Below are 17824 nucleotides of genomic sequence, written 5' to 3' on the forward strand. Positions count from 1 at the left end.
AACTGGATTCTCTCACTCCATCCTTCTATGAAATGTGCTATTTATAACCACTGCCAAAGAAAAGCTTTTTCTGGTGTCTCAGTTGACTGGAAACATAAAGACATATTTTGTCTAACTACTATGAGCTACTTCCTGATCTCATTTACACCAGCATGTATCCAAGTCAGTTAGAGAAATCACACTATGTAAAACCAGTCTCAGACAGGTCAAATTCTGGCTTTGAGTATTCAAATTACTGGATTGAAAGAACAGCCTTATTAAAATAACTAATGACTGTCTCCCGCTTCAAAACCAAAGACAAATCTTAGTTAGGAGGGAGTGATGAGAATTTTAAATGGCAATCTAGATTGACAACACCTAAATTCCCACAAACCTTCTTATTTGTAAAACCAGTTGCCTTGTAATCAAGATTGACCTTCAAAAATAAATAATCAACGTAGAGGCTCAAATCTGTTGGTGGCTTCTCTGTGGAAGCTGCAGTTACAGAACTTCAAAATATACTCTAGATTTTGGAGAGACATTAGCAGTAGTTGTATATTTATGGCTAAAAAATACCTGAATTTCATGCTCAAAAAAGGTGCCAGCTCAGAATTTTTTTGTTGCTTAGAGGTTTGGGGTATTTTTCATTAAAAGTATTCATAGAGCAAGCAGGGAAATGGCATGAGCATCCCAGTGTTGTTCTTCTAGTGTGATCTGAAGTTAACTTTGCATGACAGCACCCAGGGAGGGAAAGCATACATCGCTGTCAGGCTCCAGTTCTAGACTCAGGTGTAGATGTAGGAATAAATAGAAGGCAGAATTATAACAGAGGCAGATAGCAGAACCAATGTAATGAAAATTATTTGTATTTGCAACAGACTATGAAACTCCTGGAAGCCACTGTGAGACAAAAAACAGGTTTTAATTTCTGTGTTTGGGATAGATGTGTCTATACATATATTTAAAATATACCTTTGAGCCTTTCTATTGATTTGTTAGTAAGAAGCTGAATTCTTCTACCCACCCACAGATGTCTGCCCCTCAGCCATACCACATGGTCTAGTCCTGTCTTTATCTGAGTTTTAAAAGTGAAAAGCATGAGCTTTTTCTGAAATCTTCACTCAGGAATAAGGTCAAAGGAAATCACTGGTACTGAAAAATGAAGTAGGATGTCTTACACTAGCCTATCTAACGACTGTTGAAACTGGAAGATTAGCATCAGGCAAGAACTAGTATCTGTGTGCATGAAAATCCTTCACATACTGGAAATGGTGAGCTGAGCAAAGTGTTGGGCCACAGCTGACTCTCACTTCCACGTTTCCCAGTTCTGCAGGCAGGGAGTGCAGCTCTGGATCTGGGCTAATGTTACTTCCTCCAACAAGGGTGCATGGTTGTAATATTCCCTGGTTCCAGGAATGGGTACTTTGCATCTGATTATACAAGAATCACTAATGTGCTGAAAGATGAGGAACAATTCAAACTTTATATAGAGATGGTCTAAAGCAATATTCACTAGGACACAGCAAGCAGTTTGCAGTTACTTTTCAACAACATACTATATAGCACTGTGTAAGAGCATCCTAATTATCAGCTCATCTTGGAACTTGACAACTGTTGCAAATAGCCCACTGACTGAAGGAACAGGGGTCCTCAGCTTTGTTTCCTTTTGCAGTCCTACCAAACACCATCACTCAAGGAGCAGATAGCAAACAATACTGTATGGTGAAACGTATGAATACTGGTGCGATTTGAGCACCTCCCACTCCTTATAAGTGTACCTGAGCTTCTTGTCTGATTCCTTCATATTCCACTCGCATTTTCTTCTGAGCATCCTCATCAACACTGGGGTCACCTATCCTGCTGAACAAGGAAGCAGCTTCCTCCAGCAGCCTTTCCAGCAGGACTGACTGATTTAAGACATCATTCAGCAGAACCTGAGCATGGCTCAGCTGCCACTGCTTCTCCTTCAAGCCAAGCTGCAACTCAATGTCAGGCTCCAAGGTCACCCTCATGTTGTGAATCCATGAGTAAAACTCATCTTGGGCTTTCAGGTACTCACTCCAGTGCAGCCAGACCCACTCAATACGGCTGTTGGGAGAGCAGGAGAGATGCGTTAGACGAAATGAAGATGGGAGCAGTGGAGACCAACAAGCTCAAAAGGCCTTCAAACAACAGACAAGGTTCTCAGCAATTTTAAGCTGCTCTGATTTCACAGGGTCCAGATTCACTTCTCAGGCCTTCCCTCCTTTGGGGAGGAAATATTTTGTGCAAGGTCCCTGTGCCTGACCAAACTCATCATGCCAGACAATGAGGTGGCTGGGCCAGGCTGTGAAGGCAGAGCCCTGAGGTCCCACTGACCCTCTCTCCCCACACAGTCCCCAAAATGTTCATGGGACTGGGATTATTAGCAGGGATTTCTATCTACAATCCAGGCAGCAGAGAGAGGCAGGAAGTGTTTTAAGAAAGCACAGGGTAAGACAACTGCCTCAGCACACCAAAGAGTACGTTTGTCTTACCTGTGACAATGAGTAATGTATATGGCTGTCTCTTCCCACAAGGCTTTAATGTTTTTCAGTTTAGATAGTACCTCGTGCTTCTTATCCTCACTGATGTTGCGAAGAGCAGCATCAGCCTTCACAAGAATCAAGTCCATTTTCAAGCTGCCTTCTGGTTCCAGTGCACGTATTTTCTATGAGAAAAACAAATGATAACAAAGTATGAAAAGAAAGCAAGTGTAATTGATGAAATGTAAACTTTAGTTTTACCCAGGAATCATGAACTCATTGAATCATTAGGTTGGAAAAGACCCTTAAGATCATTAAGTCCAATCGTTAACCTAACACTATGGTGGGATGGAAATGTTTCCATACAACACTGACAATTAATCCTTCTCACCTCACTCCCTGCTGCAAAGCTTCTCCTGAAGGAAAAATATGAACTTTTCTTCAGACTTGTTTATTCTTAAACATTCTAAAGAACTGAATTTAAAGCCACACAGCAGTTGAAAAACATTTAAGTTAGCTAGAAAAAACAGATAATCTGTGGCTGTGTTTCCACTGCTGTTATAAATTATAGCAATATGTTCACATGCCAGCTGTTCTCCCCCACCTGCCAAAGCACGTAGAGCCAATCTCCACAGGGTACACTGCAACGGCTCAATTTTAAGGTCTACTATAAGAAATCATAAAGCATATTAAAAAGGCTTCCTAGTGCAAATAAAAGTTGGCTTAGAAAACAAGCCAGGAGAAATTAACTAGTGGAATTTTGTGCCTGCTACCAAGTTTTGCTTTGACCCTTAATTGCTAAGTTACAGACTGGTGAAAATGTGCATCTTGCACAAATAGAAATGCCAGGAACTGAAAGTTGAGTCATCTAATTTTAAGTAAACTCTCTTCCTCTATCCAGAAGTGGAAAAACAGAACAAGTTCTGTACAATATTACAGATTAATTATGCTCCAATTTGGATGTCAGCTTTCAACATCACTTTATCAAACTTCCGATACCATCAGATTAGCTTTTCTTGCTGTTCTTCCATAAACTCCCGGCAAACTGCAGGCTTTTGAGTTTGAAGAAAAAGGCTTCTATAATAAAAACACCGAGAGGTTCAGAATCAGCAATTACTTCTGGAAAAATTAGACCTAAGGGATTTGTTAAAAAAATAACATGTCAGTTATTGCAAAGGTGAGACCAAATAAAAGACCTTCAGATTTCCAGTCTCACATTCTGGGAAAAGACTGTTCTTTTGGCATGTACACAGCACACCTGTGTGTGATGTACAAACAGGTGTTTGGACAAATTATCTACTATGAAAAGTGTGATTAATAGAATCCAGGAAAGAATGGCAAAGGGTAAGTCAAAGAAAGAAAATACAAGCCATAGCCATCATCCAGCAGGAAAAATTTAAGAGTAAAGCTGTTTTCTGAGCCTGACATTTTTCAAGCAACAGAAAGCAAACAACAGCCAGAGAGAAAGCAGTGGTTGTACAGTCATTTTTCTTTTTCAAATCTGTTTTTTACGTGATTGCTATCATTGGCTGGCATTTTCATTAACAAATTAACGGAAAATAAACCACAGGAAGGAAGTATGAAAAAAACTGACAAGCCAGACGCAAAAAAGGAATTGAAAATTGATCACTGGATTTGAAAACAGCCAATAGTGAAGCAGCAAGCACATCACGAGGACACACGAGCTGGAGAGGGAAGCCAAGCTCAGGAAGGAGGCAAAACGAGGGAGAAGGAGGTGGTTAAAGTAAACACAGGAAGAGAGAACAGACACTTGTTAATCTTTAGAATGATGAATTTCCCAAGTCTGAATTGAAAAAATCTCCTAACATGACTTTTTGCGTGTTATAGAGCTCCTCTAAAGCCCACAGAAGTCAACGGGCTTTGGTCCCAGCCAAATCAAATCACCACAAATCTCTAGACCTTACTTCTTATCTCTGCCATGAATGCACCCCCTTTTCCAAACTACCACTCTTCTACTCAAGTTCCTGTGTTTCTTGCCTGTTTTTTGAGACTACACATTATAGATTCCCAGACAAAAGGAAAGGGTAAAAACAACCTAAGGGCAGAAAAATAAAACTATAGACCAAGAGGAAATGCTTCAGATATTCATGACTGACATGCAAGACTAGCTACCATCTACCTCTCCAAGAACAGTCTCCATATTATGCCAGAGGCAAGATCCATCCTCCAGTAAACCACAGTTAAGTAAAAAGGCTGAAGGCATCACTGTACCATCATGTAAAGTACCTTGTCCTCCATGTATGCCTGCAATTTCTTTTGAATTGTTAAACTTTAGAAGAGGCAGGCCAAATATGAGTAGACACACACAAAAAAAGGCTTTTGGGTAAATAACAACAGGAAAGATTTTGCCGTTTAAAGAACAGACTAGTTGGAATTAAAGGTAATAAAGGTATAAAAATAGTTTCAGTGTTAATCACAGAAATATCACCACTCCCTTTAATCATGAATAGTAGAGATGGGACAAACAGGAGTGTTTCCTTCTCTGAGATTACAAGACCTAGATAACATCTAATGAAACTGAAGTTAATGAATGTGAAATCACAGTAAGAGAGCAGGCACAATCTGCAACAGGATCTCTGCGAGAAGAGTTACGCAAGAGATTAAGTAAAACCAGGAAAAAATGAAAACATTTATCTTTTCATTAGAGAGAAGACAAAGGGGACCAGTAAACCATTTTATTATCAGGGTTTATGGAAAAGAACAAAGGGATTACTCTAGAACAGCCATTACCAGGACACTACAATATTTCCCTCTCAGTCCCGGAGTCCTGGAGGAGACGGAACACCAACGTGCTCTGATTCTCTTATATGATATGCTGGTATTCTGCAAATTACTATGGTAATTGCAAGCAGTAACGAAACTGTTGCAGGTTTGAGCATGCTCACTGTAAACATTTTAACCTGCCAAACCCACTGCTAGTCTTGGAAGCCTATGATATCAAATTGCAATCCTCTTTTTCTACGTCTGTAAACATTTTGCAGATGGAAAAAATTAGAAAGAATACTGATGTGAAACCATCCATGCAGGACCAAAAAGGAGGGGTAGCTGACAATTTCTTAATGTACAACTCCAGAGCTCACAGTAATAACTGGTCTAACAATGCCACCTCTGAATGGCTACATCACTCTCCCCTTACCTCAGTTTCTCTCAGTCTGGCTTCTAGGGCAGATCGAGGTCCTTTGGTGTTGTCATTGATCCTCAGTCTCTCTTGGATGGCCTTCATCCAAGCTTCTGCATTCTCCACGCTACTGTCAAATTCATCCTGTAGCTGCTGAGTCATCGCATTTGAAGAAGCTGAAAGGATAAGAACAGGGAGGTAAGTAGGTTTTGGTTAAGAGCTAAACAGGAATGCAAGGCAATCTAAAGGAGCAAGGGAGAAAAGCTAATGATGTTGTGGCTTTCCTTTTTAACAATAATGCCAAAAATTGCAGCAGTATTGCTGTTCAGTTGAGCACAGAGAACACATTCACACTGCAGCTTTCCCAAATGAAAATATACCAGGAAACAAAAAGAAGGTGGGGAACTGTGGGAGGCTCCATCACAGTAAACAGATTTAATTCAAAGCTTTCAAATGAGATTAATTTAGTGTTTGTGGTGTATTCCAGACTGGCTACACCAATCACAAACACTTTCTGTTTCTTCACAGAGCCTAGTTAGTATAAAATTCTCCCTCTGCCTTTCCTGACTCAGGTACTGAGGACCTGACACCAGACTAATAAAGCACTTCAGCACATGCTTAACTGAGAGGTGTATAAACCCTTTAAGGCTGTTGGGATCAGAATCAGGTACTTAGGCCCTCAGTTAACTTCTTCTGCTGCGACCAAGCAGAGGTTACCTGAATGCACATGCAGTGAGTGGGGTACACAGACAATGAGAATTGGCCAGCAATTGCCAAGCAATTGCGAAGACAAACCATTCACAAGCCATCGCAGGGGAATATCAACGCTGGTGGATGTCTTCTTTTGCCATCTCTTTTGCTCCATATCAAGGCTGCAAGCTTTTAATTTTCCCCTCCCTCTCTCAGTGAGAAGGTATGATGGTTGGTTGCTCTGTTGATGTCTCTGTTTAGAGCACAAGCCCAGACGGCCTCCTTTGTGCCTGAATAATAGAGCAGAGCCATCCTAGGCTCACCCCTAAGCACTGCCAGACTAAACTTGACTAATAAGGATGAACCAAAACAAAGCTCCCTGTAGGTCAGCTCTGCTGAAGTGAACAGAAAGATAGTCACTGACATTCAATGGGTTTGGATCACATCCTACAACTAGTGCCAGACAAGCAGTCAGTGTAAAATAAAATATTCTTCCCCTTTGTTATTTGTCACTGAAAGATTTTAGCAGCACAAATTTTGAGACTTAATTACTGAACCCAAGGTCGTTGCACCGAATTCAGTTCCACAGCAGCCCTTCAGTTTCCATGAAATGATTCATGTGGAAGAAAGTGTTCAGTGAGAGACTCAGAGCACAGCTCTTGGTGAAGCTGGACCAGTGGTGTTTTGTAACCCCTGTAGGTCTCAGAAGCTTAGTCTTTATAAGGGAGAGCCATCCTTCTGTTCAGAAGCAGAAAGTTTCCCACCATCCTGCTGATGTTCCTTTTCATGAGGTAAAAGTATTCATGCACTGTTAGATGTCATCCCCTGCAGCACCCAGTGCATTTTCTTCCACATCAGACCAGAGGAAACAAGATGTCACTATTCACAACAGTCTGAATTGTTGCTTCCCAGCCTTCAGCAGGCTTTATACCCATCAGGTTCCAGAAGAGAGTGAAAGAACTGCACCTACAGCTACTGCACTACCCACAGGGACAATTGGAACAGAGGATGGTGTCAGACCTCCATGCACAGACCAGCGGAGCTGCATTTGCATGGAAGAGGCAATTCCTCCCTAAGTGGGAGGACAGAGCAGAATCTAAGGCTGTAACTCTCAGAACTTGAGGGCAATTTTAAAAAGTGTGACCTCACCTTGAAAAGATTTAATAAATAGAACAGGATGTACTGGCTTTAGTGAGGATGGTGTGGTATGGGGCATTTACTCCCTCTCTCAAATATAAAAAACAAGACAGGATATATAATTAAAGCTAAAATCATTGACTTACATCACAAGAGTCCTAAGGATGAAGCCAGCTAATGGAGTAATGTTATTCTCAGTGGATTGCCAGATAGCTGTGTCCTTCTCCAACTATGACTGGTCCAGAACTGACATTTCTGAATTACAATAATCCAACTCTCAGAAGAGAGCACACATCTCGTTGTAGCTGACAGATCAACTCATTTTCACATTAACTTTTCACATTATATCTGGCAGTTGTAGAGGGACTGTCCCCTAAAATTTTCCTTGTTACATACATACATTTTCTAGGCAAACAGTTTCTGAATGCGCAAGTATAAGCTGTGGTGATTCCAGTTATGCTCTTATGAAACAAAAAGTCAAAGTACACTAGCTGGATAGACACTGATGAGGAGTGGCATTCATTTCCCACGAGAGGTTTCTATTCCTGGCAACATCCATATCATATATTTCAAATTTGCTTCAGGACTCTAGTCATGGAGTAGCCAATACAGAACATTATGTTGTCCTGGTCCTATTTCTTAAAAAAAAGCAGAGGGTTAAGAAGCGGTGGAAAACCTACTATCATCTAACAGGAAGAAAACCCCATTCATACTCTGCCCTCACGCTACTCTCCTTTGAGCATAGGGAATTTCTGTCCAAAACCCACAGTTACAAAGATCCCCATCCCACACACAGTCATTCCACATAAGGAGTTACACAGGAAGCCACTAAAAATATTATTTCAATGTTAAGATCCCCAGCTTGCAAAGGAAGAGAAACACTTTGTTACTCCAACTGCCTGCATAACATCGACTGACTTTGACCAAGTAATTCCTACATCTATTACCATAAAGATGATTAAACTCAGTATGTAGCACAACTCAGTGCCCAGCCAGATTTCATGGTAGCTATGACCTGCTATACCTCACATGAATTTGGGCTACCCCTTGAGACCTACTGTCCTCCCTCCACACAGGGCAGCCAGACACTATCAGCTCCAGCATCAATCTTTTGTTCTGGAACGCTTCCCAGGCACTAACGGTATGCTTGATACCTGCAAGGTAAAATTTTGTTTTCTGACTTATTGTCTGCCTGGGAAGAAGAACAGCTGTTGACTGTGAAATATGGCAATATCTGTAATTTCTTTGCAAATGCTTCTAAAGCTGAGATAAATGATTAGTCAATAGAAGTTAATGAATCAACAGTATTCACCCCATTTCTGTTGCATCATTGACTGAGCAATACTTCTGGACTCTGATCAGCACAAAAAGGACAAAGAAGACAGAGCAGATCCTGGAACAGACCTGAGCTGTTCAGCTGTGCAAAGCCAGTATTAACACACCAATCTGCAACAGCAGCAGACCATTAGGGCCCCCTGTCCCAGGCTCAGTCTCTGGGACCCACAGTGCCAGGGAAAGCCTCCCCTCAATCACTGGTGTGATCCTCTGAGCAATTTGTACAAAATTGTTTTTGTCACAGTTATTGTCAAATGCATGTAGCTGCTCAAAACAGCTTTTCATTTTAATGCCACTTGAATCAGTGTATTAATTCATACTGTGGAAGGCGCATTTACAGTGCAGAAAACACTTAGTATCTCTATAGATATGTTACTAAATGAGGTTAATAACTATGCATAAGAAATTCTGACATAGATAATGGGATGCTGAGCAAAACTGAGTTTTATTTCTCCTAATGCAGTCACACAGTTATTTGGTAGGAGGAACGAAGAAGAATATTTCAGGGTGCTGAAGAAAACTGACCAAGGACAGCTCCTGCAGCATGTCCAGAGGCTATAAAAAGCACATTTCAGGAACAGGAGAATATAAGACACAGATTAGCTCCAGAAGCCTTTAGCTGAATCTCTCCCATAACACTAGTGTTCCTACCTTTTCTGAATCATCATCCCTAAAACACCACTTGGCAGTGTCTGGGTAGGCACACACGTTTCAGTGCCATGGAGGGATGATGCCTTAGCCCTAGGCCAGTTGCTCTGCCAAACTGACTGCACACCCATGGTAAAACCAGGGCTTGTACTGTTTTGTCTGTGGCTTGGTTACACCCATGGGATATCTGTACCTTTGGAAGAGGGTAAGATGAAACCTGGGACAACACACACTTGTCTCCTCCTCTCTTGTCCAGGCACAAAACCATTTAGCAAAGAGGGAAGTCAGAGAACTGCAGCCTTCCACCTTTTCCCAAAATCCTGGAGGAGAAGAGGCATGTGCATGTGCACATGGGAGGCACATGCACTCTACCCTCAGCTTCCCCACAGGCTGAATACTCCAACATGAATGAATGCGATTCAAAGCAACAGCAAGCTGGGGTTTGCTTTTAAAATGTGCCCCATTTGTGTTGGGCTGGGCTGAAAAGATGTGGAGGCAGCCTTGTTTCAGCTGTGGTCTTGGAGCCATCTGCTAAAAGAGTACATAAATTATTTGGCTGACTGCTCTGCATTATAGTTCTTGAACCCACTGCATGGGAGCAGCACCACTGAGAGATGCGGACATGCCTGGGTTTCCATGGCAGACCCTAACACAGAGGCAGGCAGAGGTCATCCTTCACATGACCCACACAGCACTCACAGGGCCAAATTTCTCTCCGTTCTTCCCTAAGTACAGCCACTGCAGCAGTCTTGCTAGTGCATCTAATAACTCTGCTGGCATATTGCAAGATTTACTCATTTAATAATTGTAATACATGACTGAGAGCTTTTAAAGTTCTTTTTTAAGTGCAGTGTCTTTTTAATAGGATTTTCCTATTATTTTGTAACATTTCCTAACATACCATTTTTTTTCTACCAGGTCATGCCATTTTGTTTTATTTTTTCAAATTTAAATCTCTTAAACATTTCTTACAACCACTCCCATTTTACACATTCTTGAAACCCTACATTTTCAGAACACAGGCTTTTAAATGGTTTCAATATGTCTTGGATTCCTATACTTGACTAGCTTCCAGAATCCAGTTCTTACAAAAATAAAAGTACAAAAATGCTCCAGGAAATTCAAACCGCTCATCATTAGGGACACTATTTTCCAATTATTGAAATAGTTCAAACTTTTCATAACTCTTTTCATTTGGTTCTGGGACTGGATGTGAAAAAGAAAAAGATTTAAAAAACACTGAAGTGTATCAAATTTTAGACAAATGCATGAGTGTGCAAGCAATTCTGGCTCTGGAAATTGTATCTGGGTTAATTTAGTAACTTTTCAGCTTCCCTAGATACTGTAAAGGTTGCTCTGAGAAGACAGAGCTGAGAGCCCTGACCTGTCTGCTTCAGACTGGAGCAGAGAGTCAGTCATTGTCACAGACCACAGAGGCACAGAGCACTGACCCTTGTCTTTCCGAATATTCTTGGTCTACTCCAGGAGGAGCTACTTTGAATTTTGAATCCAGCTAATGCCTCACCAGCCTTACTGAAAGCCTCCAGGGTAGCAGCACCCATGCAGAGCCACGTTAAAGTGCCTGAGTAGGTGCAGAAGCCCTCAAGATTTCAAATAAAAGGTATAGTTTTTTTCCAGCGTAATCTTTCAGAGGCTCAAAACATTAATCCTATCACCTTGGCCATCTTCCAACACAGCCCTCTCCAGTGTTATTGGCAGTGAATGTTTATGATAGTCAACAATTGTTTGTCCTAATTAACGAGCCAGAGTATGAATAGGGGGTTTTGGAATAAACACATGCATATCCTAGTTACAAGCATCCTCTTCAACCAAGGAATGCTAACATCCTGAGTACATACAGCGCTCATGTATGTCATAACCACTTCCTCTCCCTCACAAAACAATCCATAGGAAGCCTGTGGCTAATGCAAGACATTCTGCCACAACATGATCACACCTGACAGTTTTCTTTTTGTTACCAAAACCTGAAAAGCAGAGACGTGTTGTGCAGGCAAACTCTCAAAAAATGCCTGATTTTTTTTCAGCCATTTTTTTTAAAGATTAATTTCAGACTTTGGTGAGAGCCAGTACAAATGGGATTTTTTTTTGTTTCAAGACTGCTGTGGAAACTACATGATGCCCAGGTCTAAAAAGCCATTTCCTTAAAAAAGAGACTGAAATTTTAAAATAGTTTTCTACCTGCATGGAATCACCATGTACAAGTAAGGCAGAGTTGGGTCCTGGGGCTATCTTCCCTTTTAGGGAACAAGAATAATTAGATTTGATCACAGCGTTTTTTTTTTTTTTCAGTCTTCAAATCACTTAGAAGTAAAAAAGAATACTTGAGGACTCTTAATTACAAATCTCTCCTCACTCCATACACTCCACACACACTTGTGCATTTCCAGGTCACTCTAGGAGACAGCTGGTCTACCACGATTCCATTAGGTAAGTAAAATGCAGGTTTTAGCACTTGTCTAGAATTTTGTTTTATCACCAAGGAGACAGAGTATCTGTATTAGATAGCTGCCTGGTTTAGATTTTGATTTTCTATCCCCACATTATTGAGGTACTAAACAAGCTTTGGAGCATTTATTCACTCAGACCCCTGGGAAGTAAGACTATTCCATCCCCTTTATAGATAACAACTTGGGTTCAAAGGCACTTCGTTTCTTGCCTTTAAGCAATAAGGAAATACTTGAAAGGACAAGAACAAAGTTAAAGATTCAGTTAATAAACATTCCAGAGAATGATTGTCAACCTTTTCTAATCTATACCCCTTCAAGTGTCTCTGCTGAGATGCAGATATGTGTTTAGTGACTTTAAACTTAATGACAAGAGACTTCATTTTCCTAGTTACCATTCACAGACTCTTTAGTCTGGGAAGTCACAGGTTAAACACTTTTGCTCTACAACTTCAGAAATTCTTCAGATCCAGGGAATTCGATAGGGAAATTACCCCTGAAAGGTATCAGTGGGTCTACCCACAATCTACATCTTGAGCAGCTGGGGACAAGTTCACACCTAGGCTAGGTTTCAGCTTTGCTCAGCTCCCTATGAGTTTTACCATCAGTCAGCCAACAAAAAAAAAACCACAAGCCAACAGGATTAGTTTCACGGTCTCTGGAGACTGGAATTTATGTATTTAATTATCTCCTACTTGTCCTCCACAGAGTGTATGATCTCTCAGTACTGAGTGCCACTCACAGCACTGATATACTGACTAATAAACCTCTGTGTATCTGGCTCTTGTCTAGAGATCAGTGAACAGTTCAAAATGAATAATATATCTGATAAATCATTCCTCTTTTGCTGGTCATATTATTGTGTAGAGACAATCTCATTTTCTCAAAGATATGGTTATTTGTAACTATTTGCCAAATATATTTTGCAAATTAGTTTTGCTCTGCAGACTATTCCCAAGTAATTCTTCCTGGCAATTCTTAATACCCCACCTGCGTTGCTCAGCTTTGGTTTGGCATCATAACCCCATTGGGAAACTGTTCCCTGGCTAGCTGGCAGCAGCTCTCCTTGTTTTTGTGCAGTTTGTCACACAGTAGCTCCAGAGGGCAATTGTCAAAATCAGAACTCCAGTGTGTTAAGCCACATAATAATAATGGCCAGTCTTCGCAAACGAAGATTTGGGGAAAGGTCTTTTACCTTTCCAGCCTGCGCAATGGATTTTTTAGGTGAGACACAGCCTGCACTGAACTGAGCCCACCCTTTAATCCTAAAGTTCATCTGCTGGGGCCAAGCAAGCTTGGACAATGGCAGTGAGGTCCTCGGGACGTAGGTTTGTTTAGAGTGACCTTCTCATAGATGGATGGCCTCACAGGCCTAACGGGCTCCATCTGCCCGGGGGGACTGGGATTCGAACCTGGGTCGCAGCGGTGAGAGTCCCGCATGCTAACCACTAGGCCACCAGGGGTCCCCTAAGCCACATACAGAGTGTGCCTTCACAGCACCCCTCAGTGAGCAGAGGTTAAAAGCTTAATACCTCTGTCCCAAAGAGATTACAGAGGACGAGTCGGAAGGGGTTTGGCAAAGAAAGCAAGGCATAGATGTGTACTTAGGGACACAGAATGGTGGATGGAAGAAAGGGTTGTCAGAGCCTGCATCTGCATTTCCAGTGCTCTCTGCAAGCTGGGGTGGTTCCGCCACCTGTGTCCTCCACCCACCTCCTGAAGCCAGAGATACCCAGAAAGAGATCCCTAAGCACAGCTAGAGCACGTGGCCTCAGCATGGGCTCTGCAAACATGCTGGATCTTACACCAGGAGAGGAAATTCACTGCACTGAACCTCAGGCTGTCAATGGGACACCTTGAAATAGTAGCCCTGCAATTCCCTAGGGAGTCAGTGCGAAAGACAGGCACTTCCAAGCAAGGATCGATACCAGAGGTGGGACAATGTGCCTTCTGCAGGAATCCCATGTCCTGAAAAGGCCTACAGTAGTAGTGTGGGTGGGCACTCAGGGGTACAGGATGTCAAGCTGTCTCCAAGTTGGCATTCCATCCTCTTCCACATCCTTTCCTCTTCTACATAACTGTTTCCACATTTGGATCTAGGGAGTTTTCACACATGTAATTTTTTCCCCTTACAAAATCAGTGTTAAAATCTTATTTGACCATCAGTCAAATGACTGTGTCTCTGAGTGAGCAATTGTGTGCAGCCTGGGAGCACTAGGCACACACCTTTTAAACTAATAAACATTTAAGTCAAGTATTTACTAGAAATATTTCTTAGAAACAAAGTCACTTGCAAGTACTTTACAATTCTGCTCTAAGGGCACAATGTCTTTTGTCCCATTTAAAACAGCTGAAGGACTAACTCTTCAAAACATAAGATTTCTTAGATATATCTTTCAAAACATTATCACTCGGATGATGCTAATGAGATATTTATATGGTGAAAATGAGACTTATGGAATTCAAAAACACAGTAGTTAGTAAGTAGGACAATACTAATTTTAGATACTAAAGCTGTTGATTAAAATAAGAGTTATTTTCATGGGATCAAAGCATATGGTTATGGAAAAATTAGCAGATTTTAATTTGCATGGAACAGAAAGATCTGTTTATATAATAAAAGAGAAAAATGACCACTGCAAGCGAGAAACACTTTAAACGCTGTCAAAAACATACAGCAGGATAAGAAAAGCTATACCTAAACAGCAGCACTCACATAATTAAAAGTAATATTTGCATTAATCTGATAATGCCAGGCTTTATATTGCAAAACAGCACTGGTTTGTGTTCAGACAAACCCACAGGCAAACAAGGCCGGTCTGTGTCACAAACAAAATACAGTACTGGAACTGCCAGCAACCTCATCCCCAAGCTCAGAAACAAAGTAGACCACTGCAAAATGGTTCTCATAAATTAACTTTGAGTGGTTGAGAACATTTCTGGAATTGAATAAAACAGGCTGCTTTCTCGTGACTCATTTTTGCCTGAACTATTGCAGTTTCCATGTCTTTGTCACCCTCCCACAGTGAGTGCTCGCCAGGCACTGTGGGTTAAAGGGCAGGATCACATCTGTGGTTTCAGTTGCACAGACCCCTCCTAACAGCCAGGAGCACGAGCACTCTTTTGGTTCTGTGAACAGGCCACCGCTGCCACAACTGCAGCACTCGGATCGCCCAGGGCTTCACAACAGACATGAAGAAGAGAGATGAAGCAGCACTGCCTTTTTAGTAGTCATTTTAGCCTGACTGTGGACTGAAGTCCTGTAGTTTATAAACCTAAAGGGGATTTAAACCTCCTACTGCTAAGATTCACCAAAACTAAAGCAAAGAGTAAAACAGCAGGCAGACCCAGCAGACAGCCGTGTTTGTCAGCAGTTCCCCTCCAGTGAGGGGAACCTCAGACGTATTTAAACCTGTGATCACAGACAATTACCATGCTGAGCAGCATGAGTAAAGTCAATGCTTTTTCTCTCACTCTTGCATCATCCAGTAGCACCTACTTTGCAAAAATGGAGTACTACAAGAAAGCAAAGCTCTCTTTTTTCTTGCAAACATCTGAAAAGATCAGGCAGCTCAGCTCTATTCAGACCCCAATGAGACCTCGGGGCTTACTACTTATCAGCAAGTTTGGAAATTCCACCCTGAATATTATGGGACATAACCCTGGAGCTGCCAGCGAGCTAACACAGAGATGCATTTAGAGCAATAGGCACTTGTATCAGCTGAGGATTTGTACCCAAACAGTAAGGTATTTGACAAACATGTCCTGACAGATGCGTAACAGCACTACCTATTCTCAAATACTTGAAAGAAGGAAAAGGTGTAAAGATACAGATTTGTTTAAACCAAGCAATATATAATTCTTCTACAAGGAGTAATATACCTCATGGCACAAACTTAACTTCCGTCTAAAAGAAGTAGCAGTATTTCCTCAGAAGCCATCTTTTAAAGATAACACAAACACTTGTTATATTTTACAGGCATTTCACATCGCCAGAATTTTTCTCCACTATTTTCGTTTTGAATTTATATAGGGCTCAGCAGGTGCTTTGCTAAAGGTTGATTCAGAAAACAGGAGAAGCTGGTTATCATCTTCCTGGAGGAAAATGTATCCGACTCTGATGAGGACCATTGCTGAACTGCCACACAGCAGAGCCTCCGATGACCTTGTTTGATCTCAATGAGCACAACACAAGCAACAGTCCTTGCTTGTGCAAAACTATATTCCCTACTTAAAAAATATAATATTGAATTTCTTTAATCCCCTTTTTTACCTATTGCATAGCACTAGATCACATTTCAACAGTCATATATGGGGCATTAAACCCACACTATTTCACAAACTTCAGGGAAGGGATCTCAGCAGTCCCAATTCGGCAAACATGTTGGGGCTGTAAAAGCTGATATCATGTCTTGAGTGCAGCAACACTCCTAGCTCCCAGCAGACACTCTCTCTCTATTAACTTCACTGTCTGCCCCTTATTTCCAACCCATAGTGAGCACCATGGTGGGGATATTTTCACTTTTCTCCCACCTCACATGAAGGAGTTCCCCATCCTGGCCTGCTGCTCACAAAGCAATTTATGGACCTTATTTCATTGCACAGGGCCCTCACCTTGGACCCTCCCACCCTCACCAGGCAGAAGGCAAGGCATGGGCTTGCTCTGAAGACAAGCGCATGAATGGGCTGGTCTTGGTGCCCTTCACCAGCCGGGTGCTGCCAGAACCCTGGGTCATGGCTCTCCTGCAACCAGCCACTTACTTCTATTTCCCTTTTCAATAGAATTCAAATCCTTGAAATTTCAAAGAACTTGATAACTTTAACACTTCTATCTCTCTGGCAAATTTAATAGAAAGCAGAAAATAAGTTCAAAAGTTATTAGGAGTCAAAAGATACAGACACAGACTGGTCACAACCACCCCACTTCATTACTAAATAAAAGTAACCTTGCAAAAACCTTACCAAAAGCCTGGGAAATCTGGAAAAAAGGGCAGGTAAAAGTCTGTGGTGATTCCATCAAAGTTCCCTGATGGGTTCCCAGCACAGCAAGAAGTATCCAGCCTGGCCTCCACTGGATATTACAACAGCAATTCGCACAGCTGGCAGCACGATCAAGTCTGGCACGAAGAGAAACTGGTAGCTTCCTCCTCACTCATGTCAGAGGCAGCACAGGACTTCCTTTCTGCCTCCTTCCGTGCTGTGGGAGTGAAAGAGGGGATGGCAATCTAAAGATATATCAGGTCAGGAAAAAAAAAAAAAGAAAGAAAGGAAAGAAACCCAGAGCAGAGCATGCTGCCACTGTTTAAAAGGTAGGTGAGATTTAAATAGCAATAATCCCCAGAAACTATCTAGTTCAGGTCATTAACTAACAAGCTGGTTAATTCCTGTAGGGATTAATGGTTGAAATTATTATGCCTGACAGATGTTTGCTAAACAGGAATTAGTCCAGAATAAACAGCATGAAGACCAGCAAGAAGTAAAAGTGCAGACAGGTACATGTCAGAGCTGAGTTTTTAGAAATCATTAGCTCAGCCTCTAAAATAATTATAATTTTCCTTTATCTTCCACTTCTTTTTCAGTCTCAGCTCTGTAGCAGGAGATTCCCTTCACAGACTGACACACTAATCTAGATTCTGCTTTCAGTTACAATCATGCAAGGCAAGAAAGAGGTTAGCTGATATTTTCAGGAAATACCTCTGCTGCACAGTTTGGCTGAATGGAATACGCTCTGTAGGCGTCAGCTGTCTCTCGTGCCAGAGCACATGATGAATTCTCCACTCCTAATTCCCCAAAACTGTTGGAAAATATAAAGCAGCATTCTCCCTTGATTAATTATGATCTTGCTGGGTATGCCTGCTGTTACACATTCAATAAAACCCACTGGTTTGGTCTATCCACACCACTACCATTTGCATCATCCTTATGGT

At 41.6% G+C, this 17824-nt stretch overlaps 1 protein-coding gene across 2 annotated transcripts in view; it reads right to left on the bottom strand.

Moving 5' to 3' along the window:
• The window catches only part of SYNE3 (spectrin repeat containing nuclear envelope family member 3), a 59779-nt gene that overhangs the window by 31804 nt on the left and 10151 nt on the right, over nucleotides 1-17824 (bottom strand). Inside the window, exons 1-4 of one of the 2 annotated variants that reach the window (XM_027673910.1) lie at nucleotides 16860-17029; nucleotides 5641-5798; nucleotides 2496-2668; nucleotides 1758-2067 (exon numbers count right to left, since the gene is read on the bottom strand). In XM_027673910.1, coding sequence (XP_027529711.1) covers nucleotides 1758-2067; nucleotides 2496-2668; nucleotides 5641-5798; nucleotides 16860-16914 — 696 coding nt within the window. In that variant the 5' untranslated portion in view covers nucleotides 16915-17029. Of the gene's footprint in view, nucleotides 1-1757; nucleotides 2068-2495; nucleotides 2669-5640; nucleotides 5799-16859; nucleotides 17030-17824 lie in introns of those variants that run through there. The other variant, XM_027673912.1, reaches the window with a different exon arrangement.

This window comes from Neopelma chrysocephalum, unplaced genomic scaffold (assembly GCF_003984885.1).
Source record: "Neopelma chrysocephalum unplaced genomic scaffold, ASM398488v2 Primary Assembly neopelma1_24, whole genome shotgun sequence".
NCBI lineage: Eukaryota > Metazoa > Chordata > Aves > Passeriformes > Pipridae > Neopelma > Neopelma chrysocephalum.